The sequence below is a fragment of the Podarcis pityusensis genome (genome assembly GCF_964106645.2).
Source record: "Podarcis pityusensis genome assembly, chromosome: 2".
In the NCBI taxonomy this organism is placed as follows: domain Eukaryota; kingdom Metazoa; phylum Chordata; class Lepidosauria; order Squamata; family Lacertidae; genus Podarcis; species Podarcis pityusensis.
Window position 1 is genome coordinate 102,354,339 of NC_138029.1, and position 22,244 is coordinate 102,376,582.

Below are 22,244 nucleotides of genomic sequence, written 5' to 3' on the forward strand. Positions count from 1 at the left end.
CTGGATTGAGCTTCTGTTTGTTGGCTCTCATCCAGTCCATTACTGAGGCAAGACACTCGTCCAGCACTTCCACTGCCTCACCTATAGATGTAAAGGAGAAACAGAGCTGAGTGTCATCAGCATACTGCTGACAACGTATTCCAAACCTCCAGGAAACCCCACCCAGTGGTTTCATGTAGATGTTAAACAATGTAGGGGATAGGACTGAGCCCTGCGAAACCCCACACTGAAAAGCATTCCCCAAGCAACACCCTCTGGCAACAACCATCCAAGTAGGACTGGAGCCACTGCAAAGAGGTGACACCGATCCCTAGTTCGGACAGTCGCTCCAGAAAGATGCCATGGTCGATGGTATCGAAAGCTAAATAGTATAATTACCTTAGTAATACCATAACCTTCAACATTCTTCATGAAAATAGGGACGTTCTATTGCTTTTCATGCAGAATGGAGACCTCTTAGTTGCATGAAAACATTGTTTTATGTGTACATGGACACATACACCCCTACATAAAGCCTTAATAATGATGTTCCATTGTCGTCCAGGAATTGCTTCAATAGAACTGAAGAAGTATATTTCAGCTATTTATTATATGCTAGGCCTTCAACTGCACCAGCTGTAACAAAACATGTCTCTCCCATATTGGTTCCTACACTCACAACAGGCACTGCAACCTTCCAACAGTTTGACTTTACCCCCAAAGGCACACTCCTCCATTGTCTCCCATGCCAGCAACAGCATCACACACAGAGTTCTACAAACAAACTTTGAACATAACAGTAGTACAACTGAGCTTGTGGGAGAGGAAATAAAAGCAAACTACTTCAAAATATTTTTTGCAGTTGTGATATGCAAACCACTCATTCTGTAGTAGCCAGGAAATAATTTCATTTGCCTGGATAGAAGCAGTTCCTTCTGCACACGGGAGTACCACTACTTTCACATGGCAAACAGGCAATGGTTATTTAATTACTTAAGAGTGAAGCTCCACATACACAAAGTGATTTCTACGACATATTTCTATTGTTGGCAAAAGCTTTCTCAACCAACACACAACAAAACGGAACCCTGCTGCGGAGGGTAGGCAGGGCAGCAAGGAGTGAGAAAAAGGCTTCTACTCTCCTCCCACATTGCTTTGGTTTCTGGGGAGAAAAGAAGAAAGCCTTCTCCTGTACTCTGTACCATAGCTGCCTGCTAAAGGAGAAATTTGAACTACAGTAATAGTGCATGCAACAGAACTATGTGTACTTCAAGTTTGATTTTTAAAAAAAATAAAAAATAAAAATTTATGCCAAGCTCAAACTGAATTGTTCACTGTATAAAATGACAAAATATCAAAACATATCTGCCTCATGTATTTGCTTATATGCAACAATTTACCTGTCTTCTCCTATTCACTGAGTGGGGCAGAGAGGTAAGCATAATTGCAAAGCACTCTGCACAACAGAAATGCAAAAACTATCTGCAGTATTTCCACACCAGTTTCAACTAATATTTATTTTTCATTTAAAATATTTATATACTATTCTTCAGCAAAGTTTCCAGGACTGTTTACAGAAATGTTGGTGGCAGGTGAACTCCCTAGGGAAGGAATTCCCTAGGCAGGCCTACACATTAGCAAGGCTCTCTACGTGGTTGCCATTCACCTTATAAATACAATTGCAGCATTTGCCATAAGCTTCCTTCTTCTTGCCTCCTCCTCTATTATATGAGATGACTCATAACACTGTAGTTCAGAGACTGAGCTGTAATAAATTAAGAAGTCCCCAATTCGAATCTCAACTTATCCATGAACTGTCCACACTATTATCTTGGCCTGCCATGCACAATATGGGGATAACAGTACTGGTTTGATTTGCAGGAATTACAAAAATAAAATTTAAAAAAATGTGAAGGACTATGAACAAGCCAATATCGGCACTAGGTATCCTTGAGCAGCTACTGCAACCCCATCAGGGCTCACTCAACATTAGCTGATGTTTTGACAGTTAACTTTATTGTGTACTATTATATTCTAATAGATAACTGAATATTACTTTATTTGATATTATTTATTCCATTTTAAAGTTATGTTTTATTATGACTTCCTGTATCGGATCAGATTATTATAAGGTGTGTGTTCTTTGTTGTGTATTTTGTTGCTGTAAACCGCCTTGTGCATAGCAATATAGAAAGGAGGTATACAAATTAAAAGTGAAATGAAATGACATGAAACATATTGCTTACAAGCTTGTTTCTTGAAACACATTTATTCCCATATACATTTCGTTCTTTTAATTGCATGGCAGGTAAACCTTTGAGTTTCTTAAAAACCAGGCAACCTTGCAAGTGGCTTCAATTTTAGAGGGCAACGAAAAACTATATGAGGACGTGATATTTACAGATTAGGTATGAGAAACGGAATTGCTTAGTATCAACTTCTACGAATCTTTTTTGAGGAGGGCAGATTAACTGTCCTCCACTACTCTTGCTCACCCCACCATAGCAACAGGTAAAAAAATTGCCTCTACCATTTACCTGACATATTGGATGTACGTGTAATATAGCATTTTATATAATACAACAAACATAAAGAATGTTGATTTCCCTGTAAACTTTTGATTCTGTGACATTAAGAATCCTTCAAAAGAAAGAGAAACTGAAAGAGTCCGTATTTTCAAGACACTGCATGATTTCATAAACAAAGGAGTTATTTGAATATCCTTCCTCTTTCAAACAATGATTAACTTTGGTAGTTTCCCTTCCCAGACTTTTAAACTGAAACTCTGACAGTCCTTACAAAACATTATAAACTTGCTGAAAAAGTCACTTCACCTATCTATATATGTCAGCATTTTAAAAATAGCCTTTGATTAATATTATAATGAAATACTGAAATATTGTTTTGAGTACAAACGTAAAAGGAATTTGCCCTGTAAACGCCATTGAAAGTCTATACAGCTGAGATATACACACTCCTGCTAACATCACTGATGATGCTGGATGAGGAAGAGGGAGGGACATTAATTACAGAGGAAGACAAAACACTTGTAAAGCATGAGGGAAAACTGAGTAAGAAAACTTGAATGTGTTGCCTTCAAATTAAATGGGTGGGGAAAATAAAGGGGAAATCTGTTATTTTTTTCACTATGAAAACCTAACCGAAAAGTTTCTAGTCATTGGAATATGTACTAGCCAAAATAAATATCAAACAGAAGTCTCACTTATCGACAAAAGAATCCTATACATTTCTACTCAGAAGTAAGCTGAACCACATTCAACAGGACTTACAAGTAAGCGTGCATGGGGGATTGCAGCCTGATTTCCGTGATAAATCTGCATTTTCTGATATTTATAAGTACGCATGAAACCAATGACTCTAATGGCACTTCCTTGATATAGTTACTCTGAAATCAAGACAGCAACTTCTTTGTAAACCTCTTGGCCTAAGCTGCCTCACAAGGTTGTTGTGGGCTTTAAATGAGAAGGTAGAGAACCATCACCACCTTGGAGAAAAAGGTGGGATATCATCCAATATAAATATATATGGTGTCAAAAGAATCTTATTACCTGAATACTGTTCTATGGTTAAAAAAATGACTTCGTGTCATGTACTTTTGGTTATGGATGGTGGGTAGCAGGAACGGAAGTATATTTCATGAAGCCATTCAGCCATCTTTAGGGCTGAACCTAAAATAAGATCTCCTGTAACACAGGGGACAACTAACAGCACTCCTCCAGATGATCTCAGTGGTCTTTCAGGTATCCTGGACCCAAGTGGTCTTTAAAGTATCCAAGACCCAAGTTGTTCAGGGAACTGTATGTCAACACAAGAACTCTGAACCAGGCCTGAAAACATATTAGCAACCATTGCAGATGTTTCAACAGAGGCGTGACATCCTGTCAAATCATCTGTTCGCATCAGCAGTATAACATCTGCTTTCTGCATCAGCTGGAGCTTCAAGGACAACCCTACAAAGAGCACATTGCAGTAATCCAGTCCTGAGGTTACCAATGTATGGACTGCAGTGGCCAAGTTATGCTGCTCCAGATATGGCCAAAGCTGGCAAACCAGAGTAAGCTAGTAAAAAGGCACTCCTCGTCATAGAGGTCACTGGGCCTCTAGTGACAAACATATATATCCAAGAATACCCCCCCCCCAAGCTGCGTACCTGCTCCTCTAAAGGAAGTGCAACAACCGCCAGAACAGGCAACTGGCCAGTCTTCCAAAGATGGGAACCACCTATCAACAGAAACGCCACCTTCCCAGGATTGAAATTTAGTTTACTGGCCCTCATCCAGTCCACCACCGCATGAAGACACTTGTACAGAGCTTGCACAGCCTCTCCTTATTCGGATGTCATGGAGAAGCTGAGCTTATGTTTAGTCTATCCATAAAGAAAGACAATGATTAAACTGAATATTCCTCTTATCTAGAAGAGTGAAACTTTCCTCACGAGAGTATAATATGATGAGACACTAAACAAACGTGTGTCATTCTAGGACAGTCAGTTCCTCAGGATGAGACCCAAACCTAATTTCTGAAACACACTTGACAGTGGCGATATTGCAGCATGACACACCTTGTTATGCTCTAAGAGAACAATAAAGGAGCGCTTCATAAATAGCACTAAAATAATTACAGGGTTTACCTTATTTTTTATTTTTTTAAAAAAATGTTAAAGCAGGGACAGAAGATCCTAATTGCTGCAGGTACAATTCATGAAGGATTGCTGCTGTGTGAGAGCTCCTCTGATTTCACAAGGCTTGCATGAAGAAACTGAGAATGTACAACTGTAATTCTCACCACGGCAACAATTGAAACTAAAATTCTCATTGTTACAGCCTATTAATTTAAGTAAACTTTTAGCTCTTGTGGTTGGGGACCAAAATGAGACCACAATATTTATGTGAAACATTTCTTAGGCATCATATGACCAAAGCAGAGGCTCCTGCAACCTCTCAGCATGTACTCTAGGCTAACCTGCCAGTGAAGAACCTAGTTATCAAACTAAAAAGACAGAAAGAGACACTATGTGGTAGAGCAGCTATCCTTTGAACTTTCTTCCTCTGCAGTCAGCTGACAGTTGTCTCAAGATCAACCATCCAGTATTGTGACTAAGATCCCATGTATAATCAACCCTCCTTTCCCTGCAAGGTAAATATTTGGGTCCCACTTAATGGCAACAGACAAGGGAGGGAGAAGCAGAATCAGTTGACCATACTTAATGGAGGCCTGATAGGGGACTACAGATAAAAAGAGGAAACTTGCCAAGCAAAACACATCATTTTCGAACAAATTATCAGAGGTTGAACACAGGCAGTGGCAAATTCCATTTCAAGTAAAGGTTGCCCCTGAGACATAAAGCAGTTAGGGGAAAGCCTAGCAGCATGATGAAGCTTCTCCTACCAGCTACTGCAATTCAATATGTCCATCTTCAGGATGAGGATATCTGTGTTCTTCCTGTCTAACTTACAAATGAGCGTTCTGAAAAGTATGAACAATTGCTCAGGAAGAACAACATTTAACAAGTTAACAAAGCAATCTGAAGCATGTCTGCTCAGAAACACCTATGAGTTCAAGGGGTTTTATTCTCAGGTTAAGTATATATAGAAGTGCAGCTTACTACCAAGGAATCTTTAAACAGAAAAATTACAGGGACAGATGACAGACTGAATATTTCTATGTAGGGTTTTCTATTAGGATACAACATTCTAGCTGAGGTTATCATTTTGCTTTTGCTTAGTTATTTCCCTTCTACATCTATTATTTCAATCTCTGCTTCTCCAGTTACAAGGATATCAGGGAACAAGGCTGGGGAAGACCTCCATCTATGACTCTGGGGAGTCAGTACTAGCTTGAGTGTGTTGTACGGGTACATGAATCAATGGTGTGACTCAGATTAATGCAACTTCATTATGTACACAGGGGGCTAAACTTCCAAAGTGAGAACTAGAACTTAAGCCTGCTCAGAAGTCACACACAAAGATTGGGAAGGCCTACCACAACTAATATGTTGGGAATAATGTAGTTACTATGCACTGAAATATGTGATGTTCTTACATCTCATATTCCTGGAACTAAAAACAGTTTCCATGGTTTAAACTGGGGTGATCCCTGGCTCAAAATGAACACTTTATAACAACCTGACTATCATTAGCAGTTCATCTCTAATTACCTCATTTGAGGTGATATGATCGTGTCCTATCAGAGAGAGGGTCTTTTAGGCAGTGACATCTCACTGCTGGAATTCTGCCCCCTTATTTACTCTCTTGGCATCAAATCAGATTTATATTAGATGACAAGTAAAAACTTTTGGTTGATGATGTTTCCCCAGGCTTTTAAGGGTTTTGAGATTGGTTTTGGCTCCTGCTCAGTATTTGCCACTGTTAACAATGTTTTAATGATACTATTCTTATTTGCTATTATAATATTCTATTTTGTTGGGATTTCAAAGGCAGTTATTACAAAAAGCAGTGGGTGGGTGGGTGTTATAAATAAAAATCAACCAACTCATATTGTAATGGGGACATATTAAAAGAATGATTACAGAACTGAAATCCAAAATACATACATGTATGTGGTTAGGCAGGCAAGAAAAATAAGTATCAGTGTTAATCATTTGTTAATCACTTACAAGGAAGAAGGATAAATGTTTGTGGACTTTCCTAGCTTAAAGACTGTTCATTACTTGCCACAGGCAACTAGCGATTTACATCAAGTATTGGCAGGTAATACACCAGAAATATGATTACTCACTCAGGGGCTGTCCCCTTCTCCAAATGTGGCCCCATTTATACTGCATCTCTGTGATTAACACTGGCTAAGAATGGCACTGAAAGTAGGCAGAATTCATAGTTAAGACTAAGGAACTCCTTGATTGCTTTGCAATTATATCTCCCCCTCTACATTTGTATTTTTCCTGCAATCATTTATGCACAATATGCATTTCTTTTAGTGCTTCTGTTAGGGCTTCCCACTTTTTTCTGGGCTGCTGCAGAAAAACAAAACAAAATTCAAAAGCATGGAAATGCACCTCACCTGTGGAATTTTTTGCCTATTATACAACAACACTGTCATGGGTAGAGCGGAAGGCTGACAATCTAAGCCAGTACCATCCTGAATCACATAATGCTCAACCTGTCTAATTCAAACATAGAAAGAACTAGAGGCAGTATCTGCTATCCAAAATATATTAAGTAGCCCACATCATGCCGATACTGCACTACACAATTGGAGTGTTCAAGGTACACCACACCAGAGGTGTCTATAAGGGCAAAGAATGAGCTTAATAAAACCAATGCAGCTCACTTAAGCAAATCAGTTGTTCCACATCGTCACAGGAAGAAGAAAATATTCAGTGTTACCAGCTAAGAGTCAATACAATCCTTAAGTCTCTTGCAACAAAAAACAACACAGATATACTCTTCCGGAAATTGTTACAATCAGGATGGCTAGGCTTCCAGGAAAGATAAGGTTGCATTTTGCCCTGCTCCCAGTTTGTAGTCAAAATGAAATGGCAATTCCTGTATCAAGCAGGAGTTGAACAAGATAACCTAAAAGGTCCCCTCCAACCCTATGATTCTAATCTGTATTAGCAAGCATAAATATTGAATCAGATGGTGTTTGATAAGAAGTAAATGTGTAGATGGGGACTTTGGGTCTTAACCCTGAAAGTTTAATGCACAGCAGCCCTAACTGACGTAAACAGGACTCTCTGAAGTAAATTACCGGTACTTAAGGGTCTCTGCAGTAATCAATAGGAATATTGCACCTTCAGACTGGATTTCAGTGCTGACTCACAAAATATGCATTGTTTAGAATAGATACACCAAAGCAACGTGTTTGTAATATAATCTATCCTTCCAAGTTTTCATATTGTCACCTCTCAAAAGGATAGCATATACGAAACTACAGATGATTTTGGGGGGTTAGGATGCAATTTCCCTCTGAACAATTTGCTAAAAGCTGAAACCCTAAAATATAACCCCAACACTACTGAGCTCTCTTTGTCCTAATGAGATCTGCAAATTAAGAAGCAGTTTTACATTTGCAGCTTAGAACAAACTTGTGATGGCTAGTAAAATTTCAGTGAGCACAAGGGCATATAAGATTGACCAAACCACTGGACTAATCTTGTAAAACATTTCCTGTTTCTACCAGAGGTTATCTTCAAGTTCAAAATGAATCCCTAAGCCAGTTCACATTCAAAGCAGGACAAATTAGAAACTATTGCACCTTCATGTTCTTCAGAACATTGTAAATCATTTATTGATACTGTCAAAATAAAATAAAGGCCCTGCAAAGGAAAACAAATATTCTGACTATGTGAGAAATGGATTAATGCATTTTACAATGTAAGGAAGAAACTGAGAAATAGAATTACTGAAAAAGAAGATGAAACATGGTGGCCAGACATTCAAACATTTGAGACATGTTTTGCCTGAAAAAATAAATAGATCCCATATGGTACAGCTCATGATCTCTGCAATATCAAAGCCTGTGGTTCTATGGGCCTACAGCTTTCACTAACATCACTGCAGTTTTCAGGGTCTGTCCTCCTACAGACTACAGCACCCTACAGTGCTTCTGTAGCTTCACTACTCCTTTAATTTCTTTTTTCTTTCCATACATTACCATAACTCACTCTCTCTCCCCCACATTCTCACCTCTAAACCACAGCAGGAGCTTTGACTGGGTCCAGAGGCAGTTGCTCTGATGAACAGGGAGACCAATAAGAACACAACTAAAACAAAATATACCTCTGCTTCTTTTCCTTACACCTCTCAGCATGAACACCATTCCTCATTCCACTGTCAGCAGCTGATACTTAAATTGTCGGGAAACAGTAAGTGAAGTCCTAAAGACCAATATAAATATGAAAGCAGCTATGCTTACACTAAGTCACTCTTCTTCCAAATTCACACGAGAATTTACTGATACAGTTCCTGATGTGGATTAGCCGCTAACCATGTGTAATCAGATAGCCAAAACTGAACATCTGACATTCAAGGTTCTGTGTCTGACAGTTCGTGTTTAGTATTAGCCCAAAATCTGAATACAAAAAAGTGAATTTCGGAATCCAGACATACTTTAGACTGCTTTCAGCTTAAGAACACAACCAATGCAAAAGGACTGTATTCAATGGAGTGAGTTAAAGATATCCTGCCACTGAGCTATCTTGTCAGTTTGACATGCTCCGACTTCCCTCAGGACAACAAACAAGAGGAAGAATAATTTTGTGGTCAAATACTCTCCTATTGTTTGAATTTACCAATAGTATGGCACTGTTGTTCCTCAGTTGTTATAGAGTGGTAATAGGAGCTTGGCCAAGCGTTATGATCCATTAACGTGTACCATGACGGCAACAGAATCAAATGTAGCAAACATGCACAAAGGAAGTAGAAAAGAAAAACTGCAATAGTGATGTATCAAACAACAATGCCAAAAGCTAAGACTAACATGTGCAAACACAAAATCTACTGTATGGCTTCACAAATGGATCAGGGCAAGAGATATTCTCATCAAAGGAGCTTAGAATGACATAATTATCACTGTTGGAAGAATGTCAAAGAGAGCAGAAACAACTACTTTAGTACTGTAATAGTGAAAATCATAGACATGGATGCTTTAGCTGAGATTCCTGCATTGTAGGGGGTTGGACTAATTGACCCTTGGAGTCCCTTCCAACTCTACAACTTTATGACTACATCAAAATCAATGACAAAAAGAATTTAAGTGGAGCTTGTGATGGCAATTTCAGATAAAGCAATGGGAAATAAATGGTTTCCCCAAAATATTTGCAGATCTAAGAAGCATGAAATCAAGAAAGTCAACCGTGCTAACAAAGGCCACAATAACAATGCAAAACATTTCAGAAGCAATAATAAGCAAAACAGATGCCACAACAATTATGAGCTAGAAAGGAAAATGCCATAAACACCAGCAAAAGGAGTAATGAGTATGGACGGGCTTCTTGTATGGTAATGAGATAAATGGCAAGGATGACCAAAAAGGCAAAAGACAAAAGGAATGGTGGCAACATCAAGCACTCTTAACGTATGTACCACTCTGGTAGTGGTGGTTCTCCAATAGCGTAAAGAGAAATAGAAGAGTTGTCAAACCTGACCTAGAGAAAACACGGAAACAAAGCGATACGGGAGATATCAAAGTGAAAGAAACAAGTGAAGCAACTGCAATGATGGTGCCACAAGGAAAGTTGAATTGGCACAGACAAACTGATGAAGCGATTAGTGGGGAGGCAAGAGAAGCTGTGGTAACAGCGGCAAAGAAGATGGCGGTACTATGGGAAAACCCAATGGAACGGTATCACCAACGGAGATATGGCAGCAATTCTTATATAGCAGTATCAGCGGCGGACTATAAAACCAGCATGGCAATAATGGGGTCGCGGAGGATGCTAGAGAAGAGGAGACAGTAAGCAAGGGGGGTGGCAATGAGACTGTCCAAAGAAGCCGCCACACCACGGCGCAACAGTGCAGGGCATTGTGGCGGAAATGACAGCATGACACCTGTCCTGGCGGTGGCGGCAGCACGGTGGCAACCACGGAGGCCGGATCTAGTGAGGCTGTGGAAGGAAAAAGTGGGGCAGCGGGTGTCATGAAGGAGACACAGGTGAAGACGGCCCCAGGTCTTTGGCGGTTCTGAGGGTGCTGTGCCCATAGCGCCGGCCCGGCCGGTTGTCGTGGCAGCGCTGGGGTGGCTGCGCAAAGGTCACCAAAGGTTAGGTGGCTGCTGGCCAACAACCAGGCCACGACCCTGCGCAGAGTGGCTGAGGGGTGGAGCCCCATCCCCTCGCCCACCCCCCACCCCCACCCCCCCCACCCCACCGCCTGCCTCGCCCTCACCTGGCGGGGAAGCAGTCCTGCTGAGGGGCTGCTGGAGGCCGGGGCCCGCGGGGCGGGGGCTCCTGCGCCGCCGCCGCCGCTGCCGCCCGCGCTCGGCTGCCCGCCCGTGCCAGGCCTGCTCGCTCGCTCGCCCCTTCCTGGCCGGCCGGCCGGCCCAGCCACCGACCACCCCGCCCGCCCGCTGCCCCGAAAGCTCTCCCGCCTCGCTGCTCCTCAGGCCCCGGCCGCCCCCGCCAGCGACGACGACGACGACGACGACGCCACCTCCTCCCACTCCATGGCCGCCGCTTACCCGGCTGCCGTCGCTGCTGCTGCTGCTGCCGCCGCCGCCGCTGCATTGTGGGAAGCGGCCGCCTGAGCCGGACCCACCTCGCTCGCTCGCTCGCCGCCGCCGCCGCCGCCTGCATCAGCCGCCCGCCGCCATGGGCGCCGTCACCGATGGTAAGAGGCTGGATGGCTGGCCGAGCGACCCCGCGGCGTTGGCCCGGCACCGGGGGCGGCCTCTTCGCGGTCCTCTCCCCCGCGGCGCTGCCGCCTCGGACGGGCCCTGTCGCCGCCGCCGCACTCGCTTTCCCCAGGCCTTCGCAACCCGGCTTCCCTCAGCCGCCGCCGCCGCTCCTCCCTGCCCGCCCAAGAAGCCCGATCTCGCCCACCAGCCTCGTTTCCTGCTCCTGAGCAAGGGGCCTCGCGAAGCCTTTATTTCACGTGCGCGGGATCCTCCCCTTCCCCCAAATAATAATAATAATAATAATGATATAATGCCGGTTCCTCTCACTCTCCCCCCTGATCACATTTTAAATCCCCATCTGCCCCCGCCTCAGCCTCTTCGCCCTCAACCCAACCCAGCCTTCCCTCTTGAAGATGCATGGAGCTGGTGGGCGAGTTTGCCTACAACTGAGCACATGGCGACCGTCAGGTGCTGCCAATCCAAGATAAATTTTGGGAGACCCGATGTGCGGCTGCTCTTGCGCGGGGAGGACTTGCATCTTTCAACACTGCATCTTGCCATTATGCCCCCACCCCCAGGGCGGGAAGCCCTTGGTGAGAGAGGGGCACAGAGTGGGAAAGGGGTGAGGGCGCAGAGGGAGAATATGGGGGAAGATGCTTAACTGTGTGTATTGTTGTGTTTTAGGATCTAGAGATCTCGCCTTCTGAGAAATTAGGAACTGGAATTTTTTGCGTAGGTCTGTGTGGATTGCGTCCTCACATGGCAAATGCTAAAAACGTGTGTGTATGGCTCGAGGGGCACGCTGTGAGCCGCAGATAATGACGCTTTTCTGTAACAGGGCCTCTTGCCCCACATCTTGTGTTTGCGTCCCATGGCAGTGATTTAAAAGAATCGTTAGTTCTGAGAGATGGTGCATTGTGTCCCCACCCCCAGCTCAGTTCCAGGTTTTGTATGAATGTATGTATGTTTGTTTTTGTAACATAGCCTTCTTCCTCTTTTATAGCCTCCCCCTTTGATGTATTTTTCACAACAACGTCAGTAATGATAAGCTCACGACCTGACGCTGTGGCCATTTAGCTATCCTCATATACAGCGTACCTCCTGTCGTTCACACACTCTCTGGCTTCAGAACTTATTTCTGTGGTGATATAAACCTTTCTTGACCATTTCCCCTCTTAATTCCGCCTTCATAAGTTTGTTTATACCTGTAATGATGATAAAAGTTTTCTTTGCATTACAAAAAACCCCCTATTAATTTATAATATACTGCCACATTTGTGTGAATCTCAGGCTATAATCCTGTACCCACTTACATGGGAATAGGCCCCATTCAAATCACTAGGTCTTATTTCTGAGTTCACATGTGTAGGATTGTGTTGAAATACCTCATCTGTGTTGCTTGAAATCCATCCATGAATTGTCTCTCAGGACTAAACACTGTATGAAATCTACTACTGTATGAAATCAACTACTAATTAAATAGTCGAGTGTAATCCTATGGGATGGCACTTCAGATAACAAAATATACTTACAGACCCCCTCACCCTAATACATACTTTCACTAAGTAAACCCACTGGAACCAGGATTTACTTTTAAGTAAACAGTTTTAGGATTTGGGCAGTTGCCTTATCAAATGGCTGCTTTCTGTGACAATAACCAACATATCATTGTTGCTCATTTTAAATTATTGCTTCTGCCTTAGATGAAGTTATTCGCAAACGACTATTGATAGATGGAGATGGTGCTGGCGACGACAGACGAATTAATTTGTTGGTGAAGAGTTTCATCAAGTGGTGCAACTCCGGATCTCATGAAGAAGGGTATTTCTGTCTTACCTATAAAATAGAAAGTGGGAGTAGGTCATCAAACACCAGTTCTGCATAAATAAAAGCTTTTAGTTTTAATATCATGTGGGAATTGTGTCCAGCGGCAGATGTAAGTAACATTATATAGTCGTACCTTGGATCCCAAACATTTTGGCTCCCAAATGCCGCAAACTCGGAAGTGAGTGTTACAGTTTGCGAACGTTCTTTGGAACCCGAATGTCCGATGTGGCTTCCGCAGCTTCCAATTGGCTGCAGGAGCTTCCTGAAGCCAATCAGAAGCTGCACCTTGGTTTCCAAACGTTTTGGAAGTCGAATGGACTTCCAGAACGGATTCCGTTTGACTTCCAAGGTACGACTGCATCCAAATTTCAGAGTTTAAATATTTGTTTTCCCAAAAGACACTTTCAAACAGTCTAAATACTATAGTGAAGTGTAAACAATTAAAATCCAGCTATGATACATCAGTTCTTTAATTACTTGTCAGTTTCAAGTATATTCTGTTGAACACCCACTCTAATAGTGGGAATGTTTTTGGCAGCTGGGTTTTATAGCAGCTGGTGATCAGTATTAAGTGGGCGAAATCGTTTGCCCTGGAAAGGTGTATTGATCAACTGACCTTAAACAAAACACTGAGAGTCTTCAAACACAATCCTTTTAGTAAAGTAAATGCATAGCTGTGTTGTGTGCAGTCCAGATGACTTCCTTCAGAGCTGTGCTTTTGCTGCAGGCCTACCACATTCCTCACATTAGGCTTGCTTGATTTTATTATTATTTAGGAAAATGCAATTCTGCCTCCAGATAATGGAGTTGCCATGCGGAATGTTGGCTGTTGTGAGTGTTGCAGGCACCTTGAGTACTGATTGTAACATCAATGCTACAATGTAATACAAATGTTGATTGTGCAATATTGTCATTGGGTGACACTTGGGAGATTAAAACTTTTTCTTTCTTAACGCTTTGGGGAGCAGCCTACAGCAAGATCTGCCAGGATGAGCGGGTTAGGATCCAGCGGATCTCTAGCTGAGCTGCGACATTTCTTGCACGGTCAGGCTATGCCCTCTTAACTCCCTCATCCAGGCTAAATTAAGCTGGCAAAAGGGTAGTGTACCTACAAGGCTTGTTTTTCCTTTGCCAGACTCAAACCAGCTCAGCCAGCAGGAGGCCTGCTGCTGAAAGGAGTTTGGTATAACTTTATATCAGCTTAATTTGCACCAATTTGCTTCATGCCAGTTTCTTGTGTATAGGATTGCTCCCTTAAAGTGTTTCACTGTTACACAGGAACACTCACTTAGCTTTGTTTTTTGTGTTTGTTTTTTGTAAAGGCAAACAGCATCAAGGATACACACTCATGCTCCTTTAAAGCAAGCCTTTGTGTTCTTTTTATCCCGTTTATACAGCTCTTGAAGGCTGTATGTTCTTTCTGTTTAGCACTGGAGTTCATCTCTTCTTTCAAGAAAAAGTGAATGACAGGATAACTTTTCCCAGTGCCACTATCTGTGCCATCCATTCCATGTGGGTTGGATGTGGCATTATTGCTTTCAAACAGGAACTTCCAAGGCTATCACTCAGTTGATAAAATGTGATGGGGCAGGCAGGCAACACTGGTCTGAAACAAGCTTTGCTTGAGATGTAATGGTTTTATCAGAAAAAGTATTTCTAAACTGGACTATAGCAATTTTTCCAAAGTGCTCCGAAGTACCAGACTTTTGTGGGAAAAGGATGTGTGGAAGGATATTCTGACTCTGGATTGATCTCCCCTTAGAGGTGTGATGGTCTCCCATGTTGTTGGGTTACAGATGCCAAGGGGAAACATTTCTCTTTGTCAAGGCCTTCATGCTTTGATAAATAAGAGGTGTCCGCTGCATCAGCAATGTGTGCATTCTGTTTTAATTTGTTTGTTGCCTTTTTTAGTGTATATATGTTTTTTGTTTAGTTGAATTTTGTTCATATGTTTGGTGTACAGTGCCCTGGACTCTTTCTGGTGAATCGTGATCCATACATAAGTAATAGATATAGTACAAAGGGCAAAGGACAGGATAGTATGTAAAATTAATTTTAGTCATTATTATTTATCATTGATGAATGCTTCCACAAGCCCAAGGATTCTGGATCAGGAAGTTGTATTCACACTTCTAGAAGTACAAGCGGTGCAAATCCATTTAGAATTAGAAGTATAAACATCTTAGGTCTGTCAAGTGATGTAGTGAGCTTTTTGTTGCTGATTTCTCATCCAGATTTTAATCACTTGCACTATTCAATTTAAGTACATTTGCATTTCACACAGTGCTCAAGGACTGCTATCATCTTTTTGTTAGCTCTACTTATTTCCCTTAAGATTGAGATTCTAGGAGCATTTAAACCTCAGACTATTTACTGTGGCCCCATTTATGTCTGAAGTAAACAGTTTAAGGTATACAGTTTGATTACCGTAAAAATCAGCTTTCCTTGCTGTTTTGAAGCTGATACTAGCAGCAATTAGGGAACTTAGTTAGAAATGTGGATTCCCCCCCTCCCCCCCATAACAGACTGATGTTGGGGGTGCTGCTTCACATTGTTTAAAGTAATACATTTATAGCACCTGCTCTGGGCTTTTCAATAACTAAGGCCTCAACCTTAACCGTACATACTCTAAAGTACATCCTGTAGAATTCAATGGGGCTTACTAGCAGGTAAGTGGGGTTAAGTTTGTCTCCTCAGCCTCATCCCACCCTTTTAGAACAGAACCAATGGCTGCATCTTACCTTTGTGTAAACTTTAGTCTAAAGGATTATACAGAAGAATACTGTGCAATGCCTGTTTTACCCTTATTAATAGCCAACACAATGATTTAGGCAGCTGCTTTACGTCTTCTTGGCATCCCCCTCCTCCTGATTATTCTACATTGCTCATATGTTGGTTAAAGGAAGCCTACCTCCTCCTTTTGTATGCATTCCCTCCTTGCAACTAATTGATATCAGTTAACCTGTGCATTTACAGAATGACAATTTGATAGCTGTAATAATAGACACATATTAGGAGTGTAAGGGATCAGCTTTACAACAAATGTTCTTTTTATATATAGTGACTCTATTATGGTGATTATAAATGCCAGAAAAACACCACTAAGAGCAGGTAGCTTTGAAAGTAGCTGTGGGAGCCCTTAAATACACACAAAAAAATTAATTTGTATTGATTTGCATCAGGCTTCAATTCAGCATTGAGCTCCCGAGAATCATTGTATGTCCATGAGATATTAAATTATTGAAATACATAATACCTTTTCAGCTACACCCAGTACCAACGCATGCTGAGCACTCTGTCACAGTGTGAATTTTCAATGGGAAAAACCTTGCTTGTATATGATATGAACCTCAGAGAAATGGAGAACTACGAAAAAATCTACAAAGATATAGGTAAATACTGGATTTCCGACTGAATATTGTCGTCATACAATAAACAATGGTGATATAATTGTTTTATATAATATAATTACGCAAAAAGCAATCCATTCTTGCCACACTGCAGTTCTTTCCATTTTATAAATTGAAACCTGAAGCTGCCAGCTCAAGTCGAGATAAGGCAGAGGTATGGTTAGGAGGTGGTTCATCTACTCAGATGGGTGGTATTCTCCCTGTTCTGAAGAGGGTTGCACTCCTGTGGGATTGGGGGGTAAACCTGTGACCCTCCAGATGTTGTTTGACTTAAACTCTCATTATCCTTGACCACTGGTTGTGCTGGCTGGAGCAGTTCTTGTCAGTTGACATTTGGAGAGCTACAAGTTCCCCAATGGTACTCTGAATGCTCAGGTACATAGTCTGGAGGGCTTCTTGATTCCTCCTTGCCATTGGAGACTAGGGTGAATAAAAACTTTTTTTAAAAAAAATATTTTGTTGCATATGCATGTTAGCCCACCTTTGTATTTAAGCATAGGCCTGATAGCATAGAGGATATGCAAACAGGTGAGTGAGCGCGCTGGTGGAGGAGGGATGGAGTTCCCATCCAGCATAGAAAAGCCATCCCTCCTCTGCCAGTCCCTAGGAAGCCAGTGATTTCTGTGAGCTTATTCACAAGGCTCTCTTAGCCCTGCAGATAATCACTAAGCAGAGTCAATGTGTCCTACCAGACGTAGTGCTGAAGGAGGCTTGCTTTGTAAATGAAAAATCAGTTTGATAATTTCTTAAATGTGAATATTTACCCTTTTCCTGTCAAACACGGACCTGATAAAAATAGCATATCAGTCACTGTGAGTTCATTTTTGTTTGCTTCTTTTTTGTGAGGCTGGGCCGAGGCAAACTGAAGCACTTTTCAGTAAACATGGACAGGATTGAACTGTTAACCTCACAAACTGTCATGGGAGTCAGTCATAAGAAAGTCCCTATAGGGGAGTACTTTTTAAAGACATTCCCTCTATAGGTAAAACAGGGGAGTACGGAAAAAAGAAATGCAATGTGACAAATAGATGCAAGGGCTGGTTATAAAGCATACAGCTTAGCATGATTTAGTGGTCAGATTTGCACACTTGTTTAGAAGAAGTACCAATAGGAAGCTTGAATTAAACCATTGATTTAAATCAGTCCAGCCTGCTGAAAACTCATGTTGTCTCTATAGCCATTTAGCAGCTTAGGCTGCTGCACCTGATATGATCCTACCTTGATGGGAATAACCTGGCTTCCATTATCCCTGCCTTGGTAACCTCCCATTTGGACTACTGCAAGGTGTTGCATGTGGGACTGCCACTGAAGACTGTCTTGAAACCTCTGTAAACTCCAAGATTAGTAACTGGGACTGGGAAATACGACCGTATCAGACCACTGCTTTGCCAGCTTCCATTTCTGAGCTCCCAGTCCATTTCAGAGCCCAAGGCGGAGTGCTGGTTTTGACCTTTTAAGACCTTCATGGCTTAGGACTAGGGTACCTGAAGAATCCCCTCTCTCCACATGTGCCTTACCAAACTTAAAAACTTCTGAAGCTTTCGCAAGGAGCACCTGCTGGGGGAGATACTGGAGGTTATTGGCCTTTTCATTGGTGGCATCCTGGCTATGAAATGCCCCCCTCCATGGGCAGCTGCTTTGATGTCAAACGCTTCTTTGTTTTCCATGGCCTTTCAATCTACAGTGGTACCTCGGGTTACAGATGCTTCAGGTTACAGACGCTTCAGGTTACAGACTCCACTAACCCAGAAATAGTACCTCGGGTTAAGAACTTTGCTTCAGGATGAGAACAGAAATCACGCGGCAGCAGCAGGAGGCCCCATTAGCTAAAGTGGTGCTTCAGGTTAAGAACAGTTTCAGGTTAAGAACGGACCTCCGGAACGAATTAAGTACTTAACCCGAGGTACCACTGTATTCCATTTCTGATTATGATTATTCTGGCACTGCTACATGGTGCTGCTTTTGTACGTTTTGCTATTCATTTGTTTTATTTACAAATCTCTTACCTCCTCGTAAGTTTCCCTGAGAACGTGGCTATAGAGTGTCATAGAAATATTTTAAATAAAATGGATAATAATCCTAGCTCCACATCAAAAAAAATTGGCCAGTAAACAGATCAGATTTCATGGAGCGTACTAGAAATGGATCTTTTATTTGTCTGGTATATCTACAGAAATATTTATTTCAGAAGATCTGCATTCTGAGCACTCTGACAGTAATTACAGTATTAGAATACACAATGTATTGTGATTTATGGACCTATTCACAATGACTAGAGATGAAACCTGAAAGCCAGATGTTTTATGTAATGTTGCCACTTAACAGTACAAATTTTCAAATTTTAATAAATAGGCGTTGTAACATTTATAGATTTGTGTCAAATTGTTTTTTTATTTTATTCTTCTGGAAGAAAATAACATAGCTGCAGCACATGAGAAAATTGCAGAGTGCAAAAAGCAGATTCTTCAGGCAAAAAGAATACGAAAAAATCGCCAAGGTAACTATTTATTTTGCAGTTAGTAATTGCTAGTTTTATATGAAGGGGCATGTAACATTAGTGATTTGATGCATATGACAAGCCTTCTCTAACTTGCCATGATTATTTTCACTTGTTATGAAAGATCTCGTTTAGAAATAAATATTGCCTATGCTGTCAGTCACTCCTTAGACTTGAACTTAAAGCATAAAGTGCCTGCCCTTTTGTTGCATTTCCTTGTGACATCACTAGAGGAATGGGTGAAAGGAGTAGAGACATCATACCCATCCCTCTGGTGAATGAGTGTTATGAACTAGGAAGATTTCTTTTCAGAAGGGAGACTGATAAAGAAGTGGGCAAGCCAGTATCACATCTGAAGGCAGCCCTGTTCAGGGACGTTTTTAATGTCTGACAGGTTATTATTTTTTTATATTTTGCTGGAAGCCGCCCAGAGTGGCTGGGGAAACCCAGCCAGATGGACATGGTCTAAACAATAAAATTATCATCATCATCATCATCACATGGGCAAACATTGAGATGTTTGGTACCGAGTTATGGTTGAGGCTGTGCATATGCCAAGCAACAGAGCATTCATTCACCTGTCATCCCAGTTATATTGTTTTAATTATATTTCTTATACTTTTAATTGTTTCTAGTCTGAAAGTTTGAGAATGGGCCAAGTTATAAACAAAAATTTAAAAATTAGTGAAATTACACTCTTACTTTGTGAAACTGGAATAAAGTCAGATATGATGCTTATAATCTTTTATTCTTTCAGAATATGATGCTTTGGCTAAAGTAATACAGCATCATCCAGATAGGCATGAAACGCTCAAGTAAGTATGGGTCTAACACCTGAAATGAAACTGTGATAATAATTTATCAGAGCATCTGAAAGCTAGCAGTCACTGTAATTAAAATAATATGGTGGTATTATCTGAAAGTGCACCACAGAAACTCGCACAAAATGTTCACCTGTACAGAATATGCCTAGATTTAGTAAGTAATTCTAATTACAGTCACTGTGATCATGCAGAGTGGCATAGTCCAGTTAACGCTGCATTTGGGTGTTCATTCAAGGCAGCAGAATTAGACTGTGCTTTTTCTGTAAAGGTGATGCTTCTGGGATTCCTCCATGCCTGTTGGACATCTTCCCTGGCACAATTCTGTGTGCTGGTTTGAATCATTCTAAGTGACTTGGAATCTAGGTAGCTTCTCCCACACAAATGTGCCCTTGTAGCATTTCTAGGCTGCCAACACCACAAGCAGAGATGGAGCTGATGCTATGAGATAGGTCCATCTCAGTTGTGGTACCCTTCAGAATGTGGTTCCCAAAGTCATGCCTGGTGAGGGTTTGCTTTCTTCTCAGTGTCTTTTTACTTCCCGGGCGTCTTAAAAATGACTCCTCTATCTTACATCGTTTTGCACTGTTTTAAGTGCACGTGCTTTCGTATACTTGTTATTATTTGTGTAAGCTGCTCTGGGAACCACTGGGTAGTTGGAAGAGCATAATATAAATGATTAAAAACTTCAGGTTGAAAGTTGAGTTATAAATGGAATTATTAATAAATAGTGCAAAACAAAGATAAGGTGTCTTCAGTGGCAGTATGCTAAATCTCTTTTCAGGCAGTTAGAAGCTCTGGGAAAAGAACTTCAGCATCTCTCTCGTATCAAAGAAAATGTAGAAGACAAAGTAAGTTTTGCTGATTTTTTCTTCTTCTTTTACAATGAAATACTGCATGGGTAATTCCGTACTGACCAGTGTAACACGTATAAGCTTTTTTAAACAAAATATTTTGTGTTTTTGCTAATATTTTAGCCCTGCCCACCTGTCAAATTTGGCCTGCAAGGCAGATCCTGATAAGAATCTGACCTTTGGGGCCAAAAGGTTTCCCTATGCCTGTTCTAGATAAGCCAGCCTATTCAGCCTAGCTAGGGAGAGCCAATCAGGACTGGTCTACCTCCTCCATGGATGTGAAGGGAAGCTGGTAGAAGCTTTTACATGCTTCAAGAAATGGGGGGGGGGGGGGCTAGTAGAGAAATACAAATTCTGTACTTTTCTAAACCATAACATAGGCTACAAGAAATGTTGCATTTAAAATACATTGCAGGTAATATCATACTTTTTTCATGCTAAGAACCTTGAAGAAGAAAATAATGTTAAAACATAGATTTTCATTTGCCGTGGAGGGGGGAAAGTATGTGTTTATGTGACAAACGTAATGCACTCAGCAAGTGTTGTTGTCCTAATTTCATTGGATTTTGTTCCTAACATAAAATTTCCTGTCAATGTACCAAACAAGCAAGCAAAAACTATCAGTACAATAAAGGGTCATTAACCTATTGTCTATTTTCTTGGAAAGGTCTTTAACTGAACTTTAGAGGGGGGGGATAGAGTAAATCTGAGTCATAGGGCATGCCATGCTTCTGGTTGCTTTACTCATGTGTAAAATGCCATTTTGAACATTCAACTTTGGCAAATTATCTTTGAAATTATATAGAACATGTTAACTATATGAAAATTGGTCTGTAGGTTGACATTTTTGTGGCTTCACCCACATGTTTACTTAGATGATGATTCATTGATGCAGAACAGAGAGAGAATCCAAAAGAAATATTTCATATGCTTCAGATTTTGTTTTTGTTTTCTTTTAGCTGGAGTTGAGACGAAAGCAGTTCCATGTACTTCTGAGCACCATCCATGAACTTCAGCAAACACTGGAAAGTAAGTTAGTTCAGTATATAAAGGCATGACTTACTTTCCTTAGTGCGTGGGTTCAAGTTTATTTGTTGCTCCTTCCCTCATACACTCAGCTTGCCAAATTCCTGTCCTTCCCTAAATTTCATCATAAGCTTCAATATGTCCACTTACCTTTTCAGATTCAACTCAGTAGCACTCAAAATAATAGGGCATGACTTTTTCTATGTTCATTTTAAAGTGAATGTTTTTAAACAACAAGCACAATATTTATTTCAGATGATGAGAAGCTTTCAGAAGCAGAAGATGCCTCAGATACACCAATGGTATCTGCAGATAAACAATAGGCAGACCCCGGATATAGCTCCAAAGCCTGGAAGCCAATGGATACTTTTTTTTTCTTTTGGTCTCCTGAGAAACTAGATTGTATTTCCATTGGAATGCATTTGACTTAATGTTTGAAATGTCTTTTTAATACAATAAATAGTTGATATTACATACTTAGTCTTAGATTCACATTGCTTTTGTATTATGGAAT

The 22,244-nt window shown here is 41.2% G+C and overlaps 3 protein-coding genes across 5 annotated transcripts in view; 1 reads left to right on the forward strand and 2 right to left on the reverse strand.

Moving 5' to 3' along the window:
• The window catches only part of ATXN7 (ataxin 7), a 94,387-nt gene extending 83,139 nt beyond the window's left edge, over positions 1 to 11,248 (reverse strand). The window contains exon 1 of one of the 2 annotated variants that reach the window (XM_080995693.1): positions 11,140 to 11,248. The gene's annotated coding sequence lies outside the window, so the exon portion shown is untranslated. Of the gene's footprint in view, positions 1 to 10,847; positions 10,929 to 11,139 lie in introns of those variants that run through there. The other variant, XM_080995692.1, reaches the window with a different exon arrangement.
• Positions 1 to 22,244, reverse strand: part of LOC308471633 (uncharacterized protein C3orf49) — a 303,591-nt gene that overhangs the window by 272,642 nt on the left and 8,705 nt on the right. The gene's annotated exons all lie outside the window — the stretch shown is intronic.
• THOC7 (THO complex subunit 7) lies at positions 11,147 to 22,210 on the forward strand. 2 transcript variants are annotated; one of them, XM_080995900.1, is made up of 8 exons: positions 11,147 to 11,288; positions 12,999 to 13,116; positions 16,387 to 16,514; positions 18,943 to 19,029; positions 19,787 to 19,844; positions 20,635 to 20,701; positions 21,664 to 21,733; positions 21,986 to 22,210. In XM_080995900.1, the coding sequence occupies exons 1-8, from the start codon at positions 11,270 to 11,272 to the stop codon at positions 22,051 to 22,053; spliced, it is 615 nt and encodes a 204-aa protein (XP_080852026.1). In that variant the 5' UTR covers positions 11,147 to 11,269; the 3' UTR covers positions 22,054 to 22,210. The 2 variants fall into 2 exon arrangements, with proteins under 2 accessions (XP_080852026.1, XP_080852025.1); XM_080995899.1 differs by lacking the exon at positions 11,147 to 11,288 and adding an exon at positions 11,864 to 11,888.